The 23,369-nt window shown below is 44.4% G+C and overlaps 1 protein-coding gene across 2 annotated transcripts in view; it reads right to left on the bottom strand.

The window, feature by feature from the left end:
• The window catches only part of LOC135554667 (coronin-7-like), a 35,638-nt gene extending 12,305 nt beyond the window's left edge, over positions 1–23,333 (bottom strand). The window contains exons 1-6 of one of the 2 annotated variants that reach the window (XM_064987083.1): positions 22,905–23,333; positions 17,173–17,269; positions 16,671–16,751; positions 14,869–14,939; positions 11,589–11,775; positions 9,520–9,596 (exon numbers count right to left, since the gene is read on the bottom strand). In XM_064987083.1, the coding sequence (XP_064843155.1) occupies positions 9,520–9,596; positions 11,589–11,775; positions 14,869–14,939; positions 16,671–16,751; positions 17,173–17,269; positions 22,905–22,964 (573 nt within the window). In that variant the 5' untranslated portion in view covers positions 22,965–23,333. The remainder of the gene's footprint in view (positions 1–9,519; positions 9,597–11,588; positions 11,776–14,868; positions 14,940–16,670; positions 16,752–17,172; positions 17,270–22,904) is intronic. The other variant, XM_064987084.1, reaches the window with a different exon arrangement.
• Positions 23,334–23,369: the final 36 nt, after the last annotated feature.

Below are 23,369 nucleotides of genomic sequence, written 5' to 3'. Positions count from 1 at the left end.
AAGGAAATATACAGCTTCAGCGATTTTTGCAATTTGTTCCAGTCATTGGCAACAGAGAACTACAAGGCGGCCAAAGGAGGTGTTGGATTTGGGGATGACCAGTGAGATATACCTGCTGGAACGCGTGCTACAGGTGGGTGTTATTGTGACCAGTGAGCTGAGATAAGGCGGGGCTTTACCTAGCATAGACTATTTGATGACCTGGAGCCAGTGGGTCTGGCGACGAATATGTAGCGAGGGCCAGCCAACTAGAGCATACAAGTCGCAGTGGTGGGTGGCATAAGGGGCTTTAGTAACAAAACGGATGGCACTGTGATAGACTGCATTCAGTTTGCTGAGTAGAGTATTGGAAGCTATTTTGTAGATGACATTGCCGAAGTCGAGGATCGGTAGGATAGTCAGTTTTACTTGGGTATATTTGGCGGCGTGAGAGAAGGAGGCTTTGTTGCGAAATAGAAAGCCGATTCTATATTATCACTGAATGTCTGTATGTGACAGAGAAAGTGTCCAAGAGAGCAGGAGAGGACAAGGGAAGTACACCAACATTTGCCACAGCACATACTGTACCTCAAAGGCAGGAAGTGTTAAAAAATGAGTTATGTTAACCCCCGCTGATGAAAAGGCCCCTGCCTAGTGTCCAAGTTCAACTACACATGAAACCATTCCACTTCTACTCATAAACTCCCCTCTCTCCCTCTGCGCCCCTTCCATAAACCCAGAGCTCCCTCCACTCTGGCACACCCTACTCAACCGCGCACACACACACACGATGGAAATACCTTCCAGCACAGTTACTATTTCCTTTATGACAGGAGGGGGCACCACACATGCCTAGGTCCTCTCTCCTGGGGCGCTAAATCACCCGCTCTTGGGGCCTTGCGACGGGCCTCTGTGGCCAGGTGAGGATTGAGGTCCCGTCCTGCGTGTTTTTCATCTCTGCTCTTTACTTTGCTTTAAAAAGGCAGTAACTCGCAGAACCTGTCAGGGAGCAGAGGATGGAGAAAGGACCCTAACTATAGCTCCCTTCTCCCCAGGAGAGGCAGGGGTCGGGCGGGGCAGTTGGGGAGAAGAGGCTTGGGATGTATTCATTAGAGAAGAAAATAGCAAAACATTTTGTAATGGAAAACTAGAACAATGATTTCTTACTGGACAAGTCCAGGAAGTCCCTGCCTGTTTCAGCCCATTTTCTTCCATTTGGTGCCTAATGAACATGGTCCTGGACGTGTGCAGGGCTTGGGGTCAGAGGTCACTGGGGTTTTCTGCATGCGGGGGCCTGATGGATGTCGTCCTACACTAAACAGTTATGTACCCTGCCTCCAGTGCCTCCTTAAGGTCTAACTAATGACACATCCAATGTTCCCTACGGTTTTCTGTTTGAGAGAGAAAGAAAAAAAGGCAACTTGGCTGATAACTAACACACTAACTAATGTTAATATGAAGACTTGGCTGATAACTAACACACTAACTAATGTTAATATGAAGACTTGGCTGATAACTAACACACTAATGTTAATAGGAAATGATTACTAACTAATGTTAATATGAAGACTTGGCTGATAACTAACACACTAACTAATGTTAATAGGAAGACTTGGCTGATAACTAACACACTAACTAATGTTAATATGAAGACTTGGCTGATGAAGACTAATGTTGGCTGATAACTAACTAATGTTAATATGAAGACTTGGCTGATAACTAACACACTAATGTTAATATGAAGACTTGGCTGATAACTAACTAACTAATGTTAATATGAAATGATAACTAATAATGAAGACTGATAACTAACACACTAACTAATGTTAATATGAAGACTTGGCTGATAACTAAACACTAACTAATGTTAATAGGAAGAACTGAAGACTTGGCTGATAACTAAACAACTAATGTTAATATGAAGACTTGGCTGATAACTAACACACTAACTAATGTTAATATGAAAGACTAATGTTAATAGGAAGGCTGATAACTAACACACTAACTAATGTTAATATGAAGACTTGGCTGATAACTAACACACTAATGTTAATATGAAGACTTGGCTGATAACTAACACACTAATGTTAATATGAAGACTTGGCTGATAACTAACACTAACTAATGTTAATATGAAGACTTGGCTGATAACTAACATACTAATGTTAATAGGAAGACTTGGCTGATAACTAACAACACTAATGTTAATATGAAGACTTGGCTGATAACTAACAACACTAATGTTAATATGAAGACTTTGGCTGATAACTAACACACTAACTAATGTTAATAGGAAGACTTGGCTGATAACTAACACACTAACTAATGTTAATAGGAAGACTTGGCTGATAACTAACACACTAACTAATGTTAATAGGAAGATGATAACTTAATGTTAATAGGAAGACTTGGCTGATAACTAACACACTAACTAATGTTAATATGAAGACTTGGCTGATAACTAACACACTAACTAATGTTAATATGAAGACTTGGCTGATAACTAACACTAACTAATGTTAATAGGAAGACTTGGCTGATAACTAAACAACACTGATAACTAACTAATGTTAATAGAAGACTTGGCTGATAACTAACACACTAACTAATGTTAATATGAAGACTTGGCTGATAATATGAACACTAACTAATGTTAATAGGAAGACTTGGCTGATAACTAACACACTAACTAATGTTAATAGGAAGACTTGGCTGATAACTAACACACTAACTAATGTTAATATGAAGACTTGGCTGATAACTAACACACTAACTAATGTTAATAGGAAGACTTGGCTGATAACTAACACACACTAATGTTAATAGGAAGACTGATAACTAACACAACTAATGTTAATGTTAATGAAGACTTGGCTGATAACTAACACTAACTAATGTTAATAGGAAGACTTGGCTGATAACTAACACACTAACTAATGTTAATATGAAGACTTGGCTGATAACTAACACACTAACTAATGTTAATATGAAGACTTGGCTGATAAGACTAATGTTTGAAGACTTGGCTGATAACTAACACACTAACTAATGTTAATAGGAAGACTTGGCTGATAACTAACACACTAACTAATGTTAATAGGAAGACTTGGCTGATAACTAACACACTAATGTTAATATGAAGACTTGGCTGATAACTAACACACTAACTAATGTTAATATGAAGACTTGGCTGATAACTAATGTTAATAGGAAGACTTGGCTGATAACTAACACACTAACTAATGTTAATAATGTTAATATGTTAATAGGAAGACTTGGCTGATAACTAACACACTAATGTTAATATGAAGACTTGGCTGATAACTAAAACTAACTAATGTTAATATGAAGACTTGGCTGATAACTAACACACTAACTAATGTTAATATGAAGACTTGGCTGATAACTAACACACTAACTAATGTTAATATGAAGACTTGGCTGATAACTAACACAACTAATGTTAATAGGAAGACTTGCTGATAACTAACACACTAATGATAACTGATAAACACTAACTAATGTTAATATGAAGACTTGGCTGATAACTAACACACTAACTAATGTTAATAGGAAGACTTGGCTGATAACTAACACACTAATGTTAATAGGAAGACTTGGCTGATAACTAAACACTAACTAATGTTAATATGAAGACTTGGCTGATAACTAACACACTAACTAATGTTAATAGGAAGACTGATAACTAACACACTAACTAATGTTAATATGAAGACTTGGCTGATAACTAACACACTAACTAATGTTAATAGGAAGACTTGGCTGATAACTAACACACTAACTAATGTTAATATGAAGACTTGGCTGATAACTAAACACACTAATGTTAATATGAAGAATGATAACTAATAATGTTAATAGGAAGACTTGGCTGATAACTAACACACTAACTAATGTTAATAGGAAGACTTGGCTGATAACTAAACACTAACTAATGTTAATATGAAGACTTGGCTGATAACTAACACACTAACTAATGTTAATATGAAGACTTGGCTGAATGTTAATAGGAAGACTTGGCTGATAACTAAACACTAACTAATGTTAATAGGAAGACTTGGCTGATGATAACTAATGTTAATAGGAAGAACACTAACTAATGTTAATATGAAGACTTGGCTGATAACTAACACACTAACTAATGTTAATAGGAAGACTTGGCTGATAACTAAACACTAATAATGTTAATAGGAAGACTTGGCTGATAACTAACACACTAACTAATGTTAATAGGAAGACTTGGCTGATAACTAACACACTAATGTTAATAGGAAGACTTGGCTGATAACTAAACACTAACTAATGTTAATAGGAAGACTTGGCTGATAACTAACACACTAACTAATGTTAATAGGAAGACTTGGCTGATAACTAAACACACTAATGTTAATATGAAGACTGATAACTAATAATTAACTTGGCTGAGGAATGTTACTTGGCTGATAACTAACTAACACTAACTAATGTTAATACTGATAACTAACACACTAATGATAACTAACACACTAATGTTAATAGGAAGACTTGGCTGATAACTAACACACTAACTAATGTTAATAGGAAGACTTGGCTGATAACTAACACACTAACTAATGTTAATATGAAGACTTGGCTGATAACTAACACACTAATGTTAATAGGAAATGATTAAACTACACTAAATATAACACACTAACTAATGTTAAATGAAGACTTGGCTGATAACTAACACACTAATGTTAATGAAGCTGATAACTAACACACTAACTAATGTTAATAGGAAGACTTGGATAACTAACACACTAATGTTAATAGGAAGACTTGGCTGATAACTAACACACTAATGATAACTGATAACACACTAACTAATGTTAATAGGAAGACTTGATAACTAACACACTAACTAATGATAACTGATAACACTAACTAATGTTAATAGGAAGACTTGATAACTAACACACTAACTAATGTTGATAACTAACTAACACACTAATGTTAATAGGAAGACTTGGCTGATAACTAAACACTAACTAATGTTAATAGGAAGACTTGGCTGATAACTAACACACTAATGTTAATAGGAAGACTTGGCTGATAACTAACACACTGATAACTAACTAACTAATGTTAATAGGAAGACTTGGCTGATAACTAACACACTAACTAATGTTAATATGAAGACTTGGCTGATAACTAAACACTAACTAATGTTAATAGGAAGACTTGGCTGATAACTAACACACTAATGTTAATAGGAAGACTTGGCTGATAACTACACACTAATGTTAATATGAAGACTGATAACTAACACTAATGTTAATATGAAGACTTGGCTGATAACTAACACACTAATGTTAATATGAAGACTTGGCTGATAACTAACACACTAATGTTAATAGGAAGACTTGGCTGATAACTAACACACTAATGTTAATATGAAGACTTGGCTGATAACTAACACACTAACTAATGTTAATAGGAAGACTTGGCTGATAACTAACACACTAACTAATGTTAATATGAAGACTTGGCTGATAACTAACACACTAACTAATGTTAATATGAAGACTTGGCTGATAACTAACACACTAACTAACGTTAATATGAAGACTTGGCTGCTCAGTGAGGATCACCACTCTTGCATTAAATAATTCCTCTGTCAACACGATCAAACTATTACAACACTAAAACAATTAGACAAACTGGCTGTTACATCAGTGATCTCAGACTCATCCCTCTTTCTCAATCCCTGAGTTGTGTTCATTTCCACTTTAGAACCCAAGGGAAAGTTGAGGTTGAGGTTTTATGGAGAACTCTGTATAAAGTATAAAAAGTGGGACACAGTCAGTCAGAGTACAAGATCTACACCCGGGTTAATGAGTGTCACCCCTGTTGACGGAATGATCCGCTCAAAAACAGATGCTGATTAATGTCGGGTAGCGCCAATCAGGCAAACAGGGGGATATGGTGTTCCGTTGGTGGCATCTACTGGTGAGACGCGGCTACTACAGTTACGACAGTATTCCATCCCAGGTTGGCAAATGAGGCCCTCATCTATGGATTTCACATGACTGGGCAGGGGCGCAGCTATGGGTGGGCCTGTGAGGGAATAGGCCCCCACTCTTGGGAGCAATAATGCTAATTACATGTCCACAGGGGCACGGACAACGACCTCAGGGGGTTTTAATCATGTTTACATACTGTTTTACCCACTTCATATGTGTTCTAGTCAAGGCTCATCCTACATAACTACTGCTGTACATATATTTTCTATTCATATACTGTCCGTAATGTCAATACACACGGACTCTGACATTGCTCGTTCTGATATTTCTTAATTTCTTTCTTTTCATTTTGGGGATTTGTGTGTATTGTTCGGTATTACTGCACTGTTTGAGCTATGAACATAAGCATCTCACTGCACCTGCGATAAAATCTGCAAAATATACAGTATGTACATGAGCAATAACATGTCATTTAACTTGTAGATCAGTGATTCCACACAGTACAACCGTAATGTAGTAGATGTCAAACACACACATTATGTGAACCGCTACTGCTATTGTTGGCCACTAGAGAGTTGGGAGGTATTTAAGACACAACACATAAGATAGAAAGAGAAGTTGCTATGTGACAAATCTTCCTTGATAGTGTCATGACGTTGGCCTGGGGGATAGGTTTATGACAGTCATAAATACCTCTTCTCCCCTTTTCTCTCTCTAACCTACTGAGGTTATATTTGCAAAACCCTTGGTTAACATAGAGATTCTGGGAACATCAGAAGGTGGAGGGAAATTAACTATATTCTGGTTATCTGAACATGTGCGGTGGTACTTACTGAATATGGTGTCAGTTTGGTTGTCATCTGAGACATTCTCATCAATGATAAGAAGACATAAACTCTACAGTGGAAAGCCTACACATCAGAGTTATCGGATTCACATGGAATTGTTGTTCAATTTAAATGTTTGAATATGAAATTATTTGTGACGGGATGAAATGTGACTTTAGCTTCTAAAATGTGAGATGTGGGTTGTCATAAGTTAGGGCTGCTCACTCAGTGGCCTGCCTCTGTGAAGAGACATGGGCTATAAAACTTTTCAAACACGCCCTCTTCTCCCTTCCTATATAAAGCCTTGATGACAACAGAACTTCCTGTTCCGAAGATGTAGGGACGACGGTCCTATGTCAGAATGGTTCAGATATTACAGAACGAAGCCAACATCAGCGTGAGCTTTGGTTTAGAATGGTATGAACTTTGAACTCTAATTCACTACAGAAGTGATACCTCCTAGCCGTTGAGTTAGCAACAGCAGATGCTACGAGGGTTAGGAAGGAACAGACAGAGTATCCCGTCTATCACATAACGACGTTACTACAGCATATCCAATTGACAACCAGAGACATTCTTCAAAGGACAAAGGACTCGGTTTGGCAACACGGTCTTCCATCTACCAACAAACTACTGAAGAGCAGCTCAGAGTAAATATTTATTGCATTTTCCTTTTCCAAATGGGCAGTAATTTAGAATGCATCAGATACTGTATTTACGATAGCACAGCTTTTTCCCTTTGTTCCTCAGTCTCCCGCTCTTTCACTCAACCCAGCCCCTTTTCCTTTGTGTAACAAGCTGTCATATCTGTTCCGCCCGCTAGGGACGTTTTCCTTTATGACGTAATTTGTAATCAAGTTATGATTAATTGTGTGTATGTGAATTCTGCGTGATTAGTTAGGTATTTAGTAAATAAATAATTAAACCCAATTTTGTATTGCTGATTCAAATAGTAAGCCAGGGTTCTTGCAGATAACCAAGAATTTACAACTTTCAGATTATGAGACTGAAGTAAAATGAAGATTAATATTGACTGCTATTGATGTAAAATATTACTAGGTCTTTAAGAGTTTATTCGGAAGATAACAGCTCTATAAATATTATTTTGTGGTGCCCGACTCTCGTTAATTACATTTACATGATTAGCTCAATCAGGTGATATTAATTACGGAGAAATTATTTCATCGAATAGCATGTCATATCACTTAATCCGGCATAGCCAAAGACAAGACAATAGATAGCAACCTCTCTATGTGACAAACCTTTATCATAGGATCCTGTGCTATCCAGCTCCTGTGCTATCCAGCCCGTCTTTCAAAGATAATTCGTAAAAATCCAAATAACTTCACAGATCTTCATTGTAGAGTTTAAACACTGTTTCCCATGCTTGTTCAATGAACCATAAACAATTAATGAACATGCACCTGTGGAACAGTCGTTAAGACACTAACATCTTACAGACAGTAGGCAATTAAGGTCACAGTTATGAAAACTTAGGACACTAAAGAGACCTTTCTACTGACTCTGAAAAACACCAAAAGAAAGATGCCCAGGGTCCCTGCTCATCTGCGTGAATGTGCCTTAGGCATGCTGCTAGGAGGCATGAGGACTACAGATGTGGCCAGCGCAATAAATTGCAATGTCCGTACTGTGAGACGCCTAAGACAGCGCTACAGGGAGACAAGATGGACAGCTGATCGTCCTCACAGTGGCAGACCACGTGTAACACCTCCACAGGATCGGTACAGCCGAACAGCATACCTGCGGGACAGGTACAACAACAACTGCCCGAGTTACACCAGGATGCACAATCCCTCCATCAGTGCTCTGACTGGCCACAATAGGCTGAGAGAGGCTGGACTGAGGGCTTGTAGGCCTGTTGTAAGGCAGGTCCTCACCAGACATCACCAGCAACAATGTTGCTTATGGGCACAAACCCACCGTGGCTGGACCAAACAGGACTGTCAAAAAGTGCTCTTCACTAACGAGTCACCGTTTTGTATCACCAGGGGTGATGGTCGGGTTCACGTTTAAAGTTAAAGGAATGAGTGTTACACCGAGGCTGGAACTCTGGAGTGGGATCTATTTGGAGGTGGAGGGTCTGTCATGGTCTGGGGCAGTGTGTCACAGCATCATCGGACTGGGCTTGTTGTGATTGCAGGCAATCTCAACGCTGTGCGTTACAGGGAAGACATCCTCCTCCCTCATGTGGTACCCTTCCTGCAGGCTCATCCTGAGATGACCCTCCAGCATGACAATGCCACCAGCCATACTGCTCATTCTGTGTATGATTTCCTGCAAGACAGGAATGTCAGTGTTCTGCTTGCAGGTGCCTTGGTGGAAGAGTGGGGTAACATCTCACACCAAGAACTGGCAAATCTAGTGCAGTCCATGAGGAGGAGATGCACTGCAGTGCTTAATGCAGCTGGTAGCCACCCCAGATACTGACTAATACTTTTGATTTGACCCCCCCCTTTGTTCAGGGTCACATTATTCCATTTCTGTCACATCTGTGGAACTTGTTCGGTTTATGTCGCAGTTGTTGAATCTTATGTTCATACCAATATTTACATGTTAAGTTTGCTGAAAATAAACACAGTTGACAGTGAGAGGATGTTTCTTTTTCTGCTGAGGTTCCATTTAGATGTACTGTACATGATAATAATAGTTCCTGTCTGGCCTCAGTATGTACTGTAGGACTGACTCACCTTGCAGGAGGAAGCCAGCAGGGAGCCGTCCTGTTTCCAGCTAAGACTCTGCAGCTGATCACCGTGCGGCTCCAGAGCTGCAGACAGAAACACAGGTCAGAGATCAAGAGACTGGTCAGCTCAGCCCGCAGGTTATCACAGGGAAAGTCAAGGAAAGGTCACAGAGAGGTCAACAGCACAGGTTAACACAAGACCAGGAACAACAAATTACATAAAGAACAGATTCAGGATGAATAGACAAAGAAAAGAAAGCACAGGTTGAAACACAGGACAGGTGCAGCCAAGACACAGGACAGGTGCAGCCCAAGACACAGGACAGGTGCAGCACAGACACGGGACAGGTGAGGCCAAGACACAGGACAGGTGAGGCCAAGACACAGGACAGGTGAGGGCCAGACACAGGACAGGTGAGGGCCAAGCCACAGGACAGGTGGGGCCAAGACACAGGACAGGTGAGGGCCAAGAAACAGGACAGGTGAGCCCAGACACGGGACAGGTGAGGCCAAGACACAGGACAGGTGCAGCCCAGACACGGGACAGGTGAGACCAAGCCACAGGACAGGTGAGGGCCAAGACACAGGACAGGTGAGGGCCAAGACACAGGACAGGTGAGGGCCAAGACACAGGACAGGTGAGGGCCAAGACACAGGACAGGTGAGGGCCAAGACACAGGACAGGTGCAGCCCAGACACGGGACAGGTGAGGCCAAGACACAGGACAGGTGCAACCCAGACACGGGACAGGTGAGACCAAGCCACAGGACAGGTGAGGGCCAAGACACAGGACAGGTGGGGGCCAAGACACAGGACAGGTGAGGGCCAAGACACAGGACAGGTGAGGCCAAGACACAGATCAGGTGCAGACCAGACACAGGACAGGTGGGGCCAGACACATGACAGGTGAAGCCAAGACACATGTGAGGCCCAGACACAGGACAAGTGAGGCCAAGACACAGGACAGGTGCAGCCCAGACACTCTAGGTTTCTTCCTAGGTTTTGGGGGCCAAGACACAGGACAGGTGAGGCCAAGACACAGGACAGGTGAGGCCAAGACACAGGACAGGTGAGGCCAAGACACAGGACAGGTGAAGCCAAGACACAGGACAGGTGAAGCCAAGACACAAGACACAGAGGGAAACACAGGATGAAACAACCTTACATAAATTGTAGAAACCCCAAAGCAGACCCAGTTGACCCAGTTAAGACCACCTGGATCAATGGTACACAGAACACAATGAGGTTATGGTGCTACGGCTGGTTGGATACAGCATAGCATGTATGGGTTATGATGACACGACAGTAGATGGCATAGATGACAACGGCATTTGTCAAATGGTGAAGAAAGTCGTCACAGGGGACACAGTTGAGGTTCACCCTCTAGGCCTCCCGAGTGGCGCAGTGGTCTAAGGCACTGCATCGCAGTACTAGATGTGCCACTAGAGATCTTGGTTCATGTCCAGACTCAACCAGGCAACCCTTCAGGCAGAGTCGTCTGAGTTAGGGGAGGGTTTGGCCAGCAGGGATGTTCTTGTCCCATCACACACTCCTGTGGCGGGCCGGGCGCAATGCACGCTGACACGGTCGCCTGGTGTACAGTGTTTCCTCCAACACATTGGTGCGGCTGGCTTCCAGGTTAAGTGGGCATTGTGTCAAGAAGCAGTGCGGCTTGGTTGGGTTGTGTTTCGGAGGACGCACGACTCTCGACCTTCAACTGTGAAAGGATCAAACTGACTGACAGACCAGCAGGCCAGAGGAGGTGGGGTGGAAGGCGACCAGCTCCAGACGACCCTCTCCGGGACACAGGGTCACCTCCGCCCCCCGGGCTGCTCTTGTTCTGGTTCACACACACGCCACTGTGTATGGTCTGTTTGCTGCTATATTTGTGTGAAGAAGTGTTTGTACTGTATTGATCCATTTGTGAGTGATTGATTATGAGTGTGTGTTCATCATTCATGTTTGTGTGCGTTCCTTCAATCATTTGTGAGTGTCTATAAGAGAGTGTGTGTTCATGCATTCACCATTCTTTCATGCCTGCATAGTGTAAAGCTCCTCTCCTCCAGTGTATCCTACCTGCTAGCGGTGATTGTTGGCGGCTGGTGTCCCAGAGCTGGGCTGTCTTGGTGGAACCCACAGCCAGCATGCCAGAGGAGGTGGGGTGGAAGGCGACCAGCTCCAGACGACCCTCTCCGGGACACAGGGTCACCTCCGCCCCCCCGGGCTGCTCTTGTTCTGGTTCACACACACGCCACAGCTTCACCTGCATGTACACACACCAGGCCAAGAAAGCATGTTTTTAGTGACCGTGTTGTGCTGAGTAAAAGAGAGACACACATGCACACACAAACACACAAACACACACACAAGAGTGTCAGGTGAATGGGCTCTCAATCAGACATGAAGACAGTGAGATACACAAAAATTACAAAAGTATGTGGACCCCTTCAAATTTGTGATTCGGCTATTTCAGCCACACCCACTGCTGACAGGTGTATCAAATCAAGCATCCAGCCATGCAATCTGAATAGACAAACATTGGCAGTAGAATGGCCTTACTCAAGAGCTCAGTGACTTTCAACGAGGCATCATCACAGAATGCCACCTCCCCAATAAGTCAGTTTGTCAAATTTCTGCCTTTCTAGATCAGTCCCAGTCAACTGTAAGTGCTGTTATTGTGAAGTGGAAATGTCGACGAATAACAACGGCTCAGCCACGAAGTGGTTGGTCACACAAGCTCACAGAACGGGACTGTGACATGCTTAAGTGCATAAAATCGTCAGTTCACAGTTGCAACACTCACTACCCGAGTTCCAAACTGCCTCGAAACAACGTCAGCACAAGAACTGTTCGTCGGGAGCTTCATGAACTGGGTTTCCATGGCCCAGCAGCCGCGCACAAGCTTCAGATCACCATGCCAAGCATCGGCTGGAGTGGTGTAAAGCCCGCCGCCATTGGACTCTGCAGCAGTGGAAGCATGTTCTCTTGAATGATGCTTCACCATCTGGCAGTCCGACCGACAAATCTGGGTTTGAGAAACGCTCCCTACCCGAATGTATAGTGCCAACTGTAAAGTCTGGTGGAGGAGGAATAATGGTCTGGGGCTGTTTTTCATGGTTCGGGCTCAGCCACTTAGTTCAAGTGAAGGGAACTCTTAGCTACAGCATTGAGGAAGGCCCTTTCCTGTTTCAGCATGACAATGCCCCGGTGCACAAAGCGAGATACATACAGAAATGATTTTTTCAGATCGGTGTGGAAGAACTTCACTGGCCTTACACAGATCCCTGACCTCAACCCCATTGAAAACCTTAGGGATGAAAGGGAATGCCGATAGTTTGCCTATACCCAACCACCTACTGTTAAACATTGGAGCTTTCACTACAGACACCTGGACCATGTTCTCACTACTAGGACTACAGACACCTGGACCATGTTCTCACTACTAGGACTACAGACACCGGGACCATGTTCTCACTACTAGGACTACAGACACCGGGACCATGTTCTCACTACATGACACCTGGACCTCACTACTAGGGACTGGACCATGTTCTCACTACTAGGACTACAGACACCTGGACCATGTTCTCACTACTAGGACTACAGACAGACACCTGGACCATGGGACTGGACCATGACTAGGACCTGACACCTGGACCATGTTCTCACTACTAGGACTACAGACACCTGGACCATGTTCTCACTACTAGGACTACAGACACCGGGATCATGTTCTCCCTACTAGGACTCCTGACACCGGGACCATGTTCTCACTACTAGGACTCCTGACACCGGGACCATGTTCTCACTACTAGGACTCCTGACACCGGGACCATGTTCTCACTACTAGGACTCCTGACACCGGGACCATGTTCTCACTACTAGGACTCCTGACACCTGGACCAGACCATGTTCTCCCTACTAGGCCTATAGACACCGGGACCATGTTCTCACTACTAGGACTACAGACACCTGGACCACACCTGACACCGGGACCATGTTCTCACTACTAGGACCATGTTCTCACTACTAGGACTACAGACACCTGGACCATGTTCTCCCTACTAGGCCTATAGACACCGGGACCATGTTCTCACTACTAGGCCTATAGACACCGGGACCATGTTCTCACTACCAGGACTCCTGACACCGGGACTGAAGAACCAAGTGGTATACAGCTGCAGATACAGGATTTAATCCAGCAATAAGGTGGTAAATTGGAGCCTTTTAAATGCCACCTGGGGCTTGTTTTATTATTTCATTTAACCTTTATTTAACTAGGCAAGTCAGGTAAGAACAAATTCTTCTTTACAATGATGGCCTCCCCCGGCCAAACCCAGACGACACAGGGCCAATTATGCGCAGCCCTATGGGACTCCCAATCACGGCAGGATGTGATGCAGCCTGGATTCGAACCAGGTACTGCAGTGACGCCTCTTGCACTGAGTGTCTTAGACCACTGCCACTCAGGAGCCCAAAGCATGGCAAAAGTGATGACAAAGTCTTAAAACAGGATGTGTGTGTGTGTGTGTGTGTGTGTGTGTGTGTATACACGTGTTTTTGTGGGTGTGGACGTCTGTGTGTGTTACTCAGCACAACAAGGTGACTAAAACAATATGTCTTCTTGGCAGCAGATGAAAGCTGGGAATATAAAGTATCCTCGCTGAGCTCAGGGCTCCTCTACATATGCTGGGTACTTTACTGTGCACTGAGGCTTCGGCTCAGTGTGGCTGTACATGTGTTTACTCAGCCCTCTGAGGCAGACCCTGCTGCTGAGTCTGCATACACACTCACACATGGACTCTGAGTGACTTCAAAAGGTTTCTTTCCACATATTAACAGTCAATGCTATTCATTTTTTCATCCAGATGTGTCAGAGCCCTCGTTCTCGGCCTAAAGATACAAACAACTGTTGATGAGTATGTGCATGTACCATGAAAAAAATAGAATAACCAGTCTGCAAGAGAGTGTATGACCATAACAAAATCCTCTTTCCTTCCTTCCTCTCTTAAAGCTATGACTCATCTTATAGTTAAGTGAAAGGTCAAGAGGAAGGAAGGAAAGAATGAAGGCCATTTAAAAAAAATGAAGACAGGGCCTTAGAGGAATGAGGACAGGGCCTTAGAGGAATGAGGACAGGGCCTTAGAGGAATGAGGACAGGGCCTTAGAGGAATGAGGACAGGGCCTTAGAGGAATGAGGACAGGGCCTTAGAGGAATGAGGACAGGGCCTTAGAGGAATGAGGACAGGGCCTTAGAGGAATGAGGACAGGGCCTTAGAGGAATGAGGACAGGGCCTTAGAGGAATGAGGACAGGGCCTTAGAGGAATGAGGACCGAGAGACAGGAGGGCCTCACCGTTTCATCTGCAGAACAGGTAGCCAGGAGATTATCATCAAACGGAGAGAAGTCCAAATCAGTTATCAGATCTGAGAGAGAAACAGAGAGAGGACAACTCAGTTATCAGATCTGAGAGAGAGACAGAGAGAGGACAACTCAGTTATCAGATCTGAGAGAGAGACAGAGAGAGGACAAATCAGTTATCAGATCTGAGAGAGAGAGAGACAGACAGAGAAGGCAAAATCAGTTATCTGAGAGAGAGAGAGAGAAGTCCAAATCAGTTATCAGATCTGAGTAAGAAAGAGAGAGACAGAGATGAGGACAAACAAGAGATTTAGGTCACAGGTTTAAGGGTTTATTTGAGAACAATGGCATTCCTCTTGTGATCACTTGGATAAGTTAAAAGTCCAATGCAGCAGTTTTTGTCACAATATCAAATCACTTCTGGGGAACAATTAAGTAGCTTACTGTGATTGGTTTCAATTAAAATGGGCAAAAAGAAACAACAAAAGCTTCTTAACAAAGAGCAATTTCTCAAGGAAGAATTTAGCTCGGACAGTCTGGGAATGGTCTGAGTGGGGAGGGGGGAACTAAAAACTAGTGGTTATTGGCAGAGAGGTTTGGAACCCTCTTTCTTATTGGTAAATGAACAAACTTCCCGCCTGATAATGTCACCAGACAGGCCAAAACTCCATCCCACCAAAACAGGCTGATATTTCAGGTGGTCTTTCCAAACAGCTCTTACACTAAAAGGGCATTATAATAATTTTCACAATTTCAGAGTATTATCCAACCTCCTAGTGTGGAAATATATATAAAACACAGGAAATCACATTTTGGACTGGACCTTTAAGAAACTGGTCTTGTTAAAAAAGCAGACAAAAGGGAGTGAGTTCGATAAAGGTTGAAACATCTTAACCCTGGTCTCTCACGTTAAAAAACACTTTAGACCAAGAGGAAATTCCCTTTTGGGCCACTGATTTGGATGTCGCAGGCAGGGCGAGCTCATCACGAGACCATGAGCAACCATGTACCTGACTCATGTTCACTACACCTAGTTCCAGACCTGGTTGTACTGTCTTGCTAACTCCTTTGGTCGGGAGTCGTGACAATGACCATAGCAGTTGGCAAGACAGACAGCACAATCATTTATCTGGGATTGTACTAAAACGTACTCATGGTAATAATATGAAATATTAAAGAAGCACGATGCAGATATGGCTCCGCCATGTCCTGGTTGCTAAAATTATAATAGTTCACTTAATTGCAGTTTATGTGACAAAACAAACAAGTGTAGTGTACAGAGTCATTATACCATCTAAACCGCTGTGAAACATTTTACATAACTAAAAATATTGTATTTCCAGCTGTTTCAAGCAAAAGACAAAAACAAAACTTAACGGGAAGCATAGAAACAGCTCACATAGAACAGATCTACTTCTTATTCTTCCTTTAAATGCAAATGACAGATCTATAATACACATTTCTATATGAATTTGTTTATTGTTTAGGTCGACCAAATTGTTACATATTGCAGCTTTAAGAAATGTAAAACAACAGAGAGAGAAAAAAAGAGAGTTGTGATGAGTGGAGTGTCTGGCACTTGTGAAGGAGGGATTTTACAATGACGGCCTACCCCAGCCAAACCCTCCATTAACCCGGACAACGCTGGGCAAATGGGACTCCCCATCACGGCAGGTTGTGATACAGCCCGGGTTCTAACCCGGGTCTGTAGTGATGCCTCTAGCACTGAGAGGCAGAGCCTTAGACCGCTGCGCCACTCAGGAAAAATGAATGAAAAGTAGATAGAGGGATCTTACCAGCATGACATGGGATCACAGTCACTGTCCACTTGCCATCAGACCCTGGTTCCACAGAGGTGAGGCCGAGCATTCCTCCACCTGGTGACAAGACATACACACAAGAGACAGACAGCATGATCTATACAGTCTCTCTTTCATACTGATATGGCCTGCTCTAACAAAACAGATAGAGATATCTGCTCTGTGATGGTAATACCTGCTCACACAATCAACAGACAGGTGAACTTACCAGAGACAGACAGGTAAATATACCAGAGACAGACAGGTAAATATACCAGAGACAGACAGGTAAATATACCAGAGACAGACAGGTAAATATACCAGAGACAGACAGCATGACTCCTCATAACAGAATATTCTTAGTTGAACCCCAACCGCATACCACTGTTGCCTGAATCACACTATATGGCCATAGTTGCTGGAATCATGCAGGAACTGACATTTAGAAAAGAAAGCACAGTATGGTTCTATAGTTGTCCTGACTCAGTCGTATCCTTACCGGCCTGGTCAGTGTTGAAGGCCACAAGCCTGGTGCTGGATTTGATGTGGTTCCCCTGAGAGGTGAAGGATCCTGCCCGGACATTACTGATCCAGCCCTGGACACAGGGGAAAATCACAGTGCATTAGGGGTAGGTGTGGTGGGACACTGGAGCTATCATTAGGAAGATGACTAAAGCAACTGGCCATCAGATAAAACAAAGGTGATCGCAGTGGCCTAAAAGATGACACTGTCTAACAGTCATTATGAGTAGGCTATTTCTGACCTACACTAATATAATAGAGTAGGGACGAACAGAATTGTTGCTATACTTGACAAGAAAACCATTAGAATGTTTCAGTTATTGTCTGTTCACTTAAATGCAAGTCTATCCAACTGAGTGGGATCCTAAGCATTCCCTTGACAAGTCCACACAAGAGAATAGCAGCTCACACTCTTTTAGACACACACTGCTGAAGTGCAATGCCCTTCATTGTCATCCCAAAATAAACTGTGGATAACTTAAATACACAGGCAGAGCACACACACACTGCTTCTCCAAACACCCAAGATTCAGACTAACTGTCATAATAGGGAAGATTCAGACTAACTGTCATAATAGGGAAGATTCAGACTAACTGTCATAATAGGGAAGATTCAGACTAACTGTCATAATAGGGAAGATTCAGACTAACTGTCATAATAGGGAAGATTCAGACTAACTGTCATAATAGGGAAGATTCAGACTAACTGTCATAATAGGGAAGATTCAGACTAACTGTCATAATAGGGAAGATTCAGACTAACTGTCATAATAGGGAAGATTCAGACTAACTGTCATAATAGGGAAGATTCAGACTAACTGTCATAATAGGGAAGATTCAGACTAACTGTCATAATAGCTTTCTGCCCAGCAGCTAGCTAACGTCCACTAGCACAGCAGCTAGCTAACGTCCACTAGCACTGTAGAAACTATTACACTCAACGACTCGATTAGTGTAGTGTTAGCTAGCTACATAGTTGTCTTTGCTGATCGTATTTTGTCGTCCTAACGTAGTCTACACTGCTTTCTGCCCAGCAGCTAGCTAACGTCCACTAGCACAGCAGCTAGCTAACGTCCACTAGCACTGTAGAAACTATTACACTCAATGACTCGATTAGTGTAGTGTTAGCTAGCTACATAGTTGTCTTTGCTGTCTTCGTATCCAAGGTAATTGTGTAGCTTAGAGTGTGTAGACTTAGAGTGATTATCTTAATTTACCGAGGTTAGCTAGCCAGCTATTTGTCGTCCTTAACGTAGGAGTCACTGCTAGCTAGCTAGCCAACAGCTAGCCAACGTCTTCCGAATTGAACTTCAACAACCCGGTCAACATTCCGCCTCGCTCCACAGGTAGTATCACATTTTCATTTCACTTCATTACAGTACAACGGTTTGATTTGTTTGATCGTAGCTAGCTAGCTACTTAGCCGTCTTTGTATCTAAGACAATTGTGTAGTCTGGAGCGATTTTCTAGGTTAGCTAGCCAGCTATTGTCGTTCTTTTAACGTAACGTTCACGTAATCAACACTGCTAGCTAGCCAGCTAGCCCCGAATAGCAGCACTGTAGAAACTATTACACTCGGACAGACGACTTGATTAGTGTAGTGTCAACAACGTAGCCACTGCCAGCTAGCCTACTCCAGCAGTACTGTATCATTTCAATCATTTTAGTCAATAAGATTCTTGCTACGTAAGCTTAACGTTCTGAACATTCGATAAGTGTAGTCCACTTGTCATTCCAATCTCCTTTGCATTAGCGTAGCCTCTTCTGTAGCCTGTCAACTATGTGTCTATCTATCCCTGTTCTCTCCTCTCTGCACAGACCATACAAACGCTCCACACCGCGTGGCGCGGCCACCTAATCTGAGTGGTCCCAGCGCGCCGACCCACGTGGAGTTCCAGGTCTCCGGTAGCCTCTGGAACTGCCGATCTGCGGCCAACAAGGCAGAGTTCATCTCAGCCTATGCCTCCCTCAGTCCCTCGACTTCTTGGCACTGACGGAAACATGGATCACCACAGATAACACTGCTACTCCTACTGCTCTCTCTTCGTCCGCCCACGTGTTCTCGCACACCCCGAGAGCTTCTGGTCAGCGGGTGGTGGCACCGGGATCCTCATCTCTCCCAAGTGGTCATTCTCTCTTTCTCCCCTTACCCATCTGTCTATCGCCTCCTTTGAATTCCATGCTGTCACAGTTACCAGCCCTTTCAAGCTTAACATCCTTATCATTTATCGCCCTCCAGGTTCCCTCGGAGATTCATCAATGAGCTTGATGCCTTGATAAGCTCCTTTCCTGAGGACGGCTCACCTCTCACAGTCCTGGGCGACTTTAACCTCCCCACGTCTACCTTTGACTCATTCCTCTCTGCCTCCTTCTTTCCACTCCTCTCCTCTTTTGACCTCACCCTCTCACCTTCCCCCTACTCACAAGGCAGGCAATACGCTCGACCTCATCTTTACTAGATGCTGTTCTTCCACTAACCTCATTGCAACTCCCCTCCAAGTCTCCGACCACTACCTTGTATCCTTTTCCCTCTCGCTTTCATCCAACACTTCCCACACTGCCCCTACTCGGATGGTATCGCGCCGTCCCAACCTTCGCTCTCTCTCCCCCGCTTCTCTCTCCTCTTCCATCCTATCATCTCTTCCCTCTTCTCATACCTTCTCCAACCTATCTCCTGATTCTGCCTCCTCAACCCTCCTCTCTTCCCTTTCTGCATCCTTTGACTCTCTATGTCCCCTATCCTCCAGGCCGGCTCGGTCCTCCCCTCCCGCTCCGTGGCTCGACGACTCACTGCGAGCTCACAGAACAGTGCTCCGGGCAGCCGGCGGAAATGGAGGAAAACTCGCCTCCCTGCGGACCTGGCATCCTTTCACTCCCTCCTCTCTACATTTTCCTCCTCTGTCTCTGCTGCTAAAGCCACTTTCTTCCACTCTAAATTCCAAGCATCTGCCTCTAACCCTAGGAAGCTCTTTGCCACCTTCTCCTCCCTCCTGAATCCTCCTCCCCCCCCCCCCCTCCCTCTCCGCAGATGACCGTCAACCATTTTGAAAAGAAGGTCGACGACATCCGATCCTCGTTTGCTAAGTCAAACGACACCGCTGGTTCTGCTCACACTGCCCTACCCTGTGCTCTGACCTCTTTCTCCCCTCTCTCTCCAGATGAAATCTCGCTTCTTGTGACGGCCGGCCGCCCAACAACCTGCCCGCTTGACCCTATCCCCTCCTCTCTTCTCCAGACCATTTCCGGAGACCTTCTCCCTTACCTCACCTCGCTCATCAACTCATCCCTGACCGCTGGCTACGTCCCTTCCGTCTTCAAGAGAGCGAGAGTTGCACCCCTTCTGAAAAAACCTACACTCGATCCCTCCGATGTCAACAACTACAGACCAGTATCCCTTCTTTCTTTTCTCTCCAAAACTCTTGAACGTGCCGTCCTTGGCCAGCTCTCCCGCTATCTCTCTCAGAATGACCTTCTTGATCCAAATCAGTCAGGTTTCAAGACTAGTCATTCAACTGAGACTGCTCTTCTCTGTATCACGGAGGCGCTCCGCACTGCTAAAGCTAACTCTCTCTCCTCTGCTCTCATCCTTCTAGACCTATCGGCTGCCTTCGACACTGTGAACCATCAGATCCTCCTCTCCACCCTCTCCGAGTTGGGCATCTCCGGCGCGGCCCACGCTTGGATTGCGTCCTACCTGACAGGTCGCTCCTACCAGGTGGCGTGGCGAGAATCTGTCTCCTCGCCACGCGCTCTCACCACTGGTGTCCCCCAGGGCTCTGTTCTAGGCCCTCTCCTATTCTCGCTATACACCAAGTCACTTGGCTCTGTCATAACCTCACATGGTCTCTCCTATCATTGCTATGCAGACGACACACAATTGGTCTTCTCCTTTCCCCCTTCTGATGACCAGGTGGCGAGTCGCATCTCTGCATGTCTGGCAGACATATCGGTGTGGATGACGGATCACCACCTCAAGCTGAACCTCGGCAAGACGGAGCTGCTCTTCCTCCCGGGGAAGGACTGCCCGTTCCATGATCTCGCCATCACGGTTGACAACTCCATTGTTTCCTCCTCCCAGAGCGCTAAGAACCTTGGCGTGATCCTGGACAACACCCTGTCGTTCTCAACTAACATCAAGGCGGTGGCCGTTCCTGTAGGTTCATGCTCTACAACATCCATGAGTACGCCCCTGCCTCACACAGGAAGCGGCGCAGGTCCTAATCCAGGCACTTGTCATCTCCCGTCTGGATTACTGCAACTCGCTGTTGGCTGGGCTCCTGCCTGTGCCATCAAACCCCTACAACTCATCCAGAACGCCGCAGCCCGTCTGGTGTTCAACCTTCCCAAGTTCTCTCACGTCACCCCGCTCCTCCGCTCTCTCCACTGGCTTCCAGTTGAAGCTCGCATCCGCTACAAGACCATGGTGCTTGCCTACGGAGCTGTGGAAGATTCAGACTAACTGTCATAATAGGGAAGATTCAGACTAACTGTCATAATAGGGAAGATTCAGACTAACTGTCATAATAGGGAAGATTCAGACTAACTGTCATAATAGGGAAGATTCAGACTGTCATAATAAGGAAGAGGGTATCAGAGGGCATGTTGTTACACACACCCTCTGCCGTCCATGTTGAATCAGCAGAATGTTAAGGAAGTGGGAGCGACTCCCTGCGATGCGTATTCTAAAACCTCCTTTCACAACACTAACAACAGGGCATAGGCAGGAGCGCCGTGTGTTTGAATACCACTGCTGCCAAAACCGTTATGGGCAAACCATGTCAGACAACAGGCCCGAACACTGTCGCGGGCTCCGGCAGGGAAGGTACAAGAGCACTTAGCAGCCCAGACAGTGTCTGAGAGCCCAGCAAAACAGCTAGTTTCTCTCTCTCAGGAAACACACATTACTGCTCCACAGGCAGCCAGGCATAAAGAGAACAAGGTGCCCATTCTCACTCACTTACTCCTTGGAGTTCTCCCTCGCTCCTAACATTTGAGATGGTGCTTTGAGTGTTGCTTTTCTGAGGCAGTCCTCGTAACAGGATCAGAGATCTGCTCTGCAGCTGGAACTCACTCACACTGTGAGACTGTGTGGAGGTTTGCTACATGGAGAATAAGCATCCAAGTAATGGTATGTTTCATAACCGATGGCATGACACCACTACTGTGTATCTTACTCACAGCCTACAGTCATTGGTTGACAGAGAGGAGCTTTGTTAAATGGCGTAGGGATACGCACTGTATGTACAGTGCACTTGAGAACTCAAATCTGAGCATTGCTGCTACATTGTAGAATGATGACCGGTTACAATGAGAGCAGGAATTTGAAACATTCGAAACAATGTGGCTATTCAGTGATGATGGGCATCACAGCCTGCCTATCTGTAACATCTGACAATCCTGACCAATACGAACCGCTGTCAATTTCAAACGTGGAATTTGCATAGACTGCTGAAAGCTAGCTAGATAACAATAACCACATGGTTAACACTGTCACGTTAGCAGCCTTCGCGGTTTGCACTTGGTTTTCGTTAGACTATTGTTTCTCTACCGACACACTCTTGCGATGCAGCAGCCTTCTGCAGATATGCAGGAAGTTCAATTTCCTCCAAACATTTTCAGACGTTCCCCAAAACACAACTCCATTCCGTCTTCTTCACCGTTGCTAAAAACCAATGCTGGCGAGGCTTTCTTGCAACGCTCATTACTTACATCTTTCTTGGCGATCTTCGGGGTGGTGTTTTTGAATTTGGAGGTCTTGAAACGATTCATTCTAGTCCCCTGAATTAACTTTCGTGCCTTCCGGGTATCTCTGTCGTGTTGATACTATTCGAAAAGAGCGAGCACTCAGCAGCACACTCCTTTCCAGATGACAGTTCTCGAGTTCAGCACTGTCACAACTCGCTGTACTGTGTGAGCGATTCAATCGACGATCGACTCAGACCCCTGTTTAGCTACATCAATGATGATTGACCACGGTAAAATACAAATGTTTCTGTTTTGAAACGTTTAATCCTAATTGCCGTGAGTAAGAAGTGGACTACATGGGATACAACTGTTTAAATAATATTCCACAGTTTCTCAAGTACAGATGTTTCAACAGAGTGAAAGTTAATTTGCGAACATCTTGAAACAAAAAATATATTTATTGACAGTCAACTCTTCTGCGCATGTCCG

Source organism: Oncorhynchus masou, chromosome 14, assembly GCF_036934945.1.
Source record: "Oncorhynchus masou masou isolate Uvic2021 chromosome 14, UVic_Omas_1.1, whole genome shotgun sequence".
In the NCBI taxonomy this organism is placed as follows: Eukaryota; Metazoa; Chordata; class Actinopteri; order Salmoniformes; family Salmonidae; genus Oncorhynchus; species Oncorhynchus masou.
Note: the sequence above shows the minus strand (reverse complement) of the source record. Positions and strands in the feature narration are given on the sequence as shown.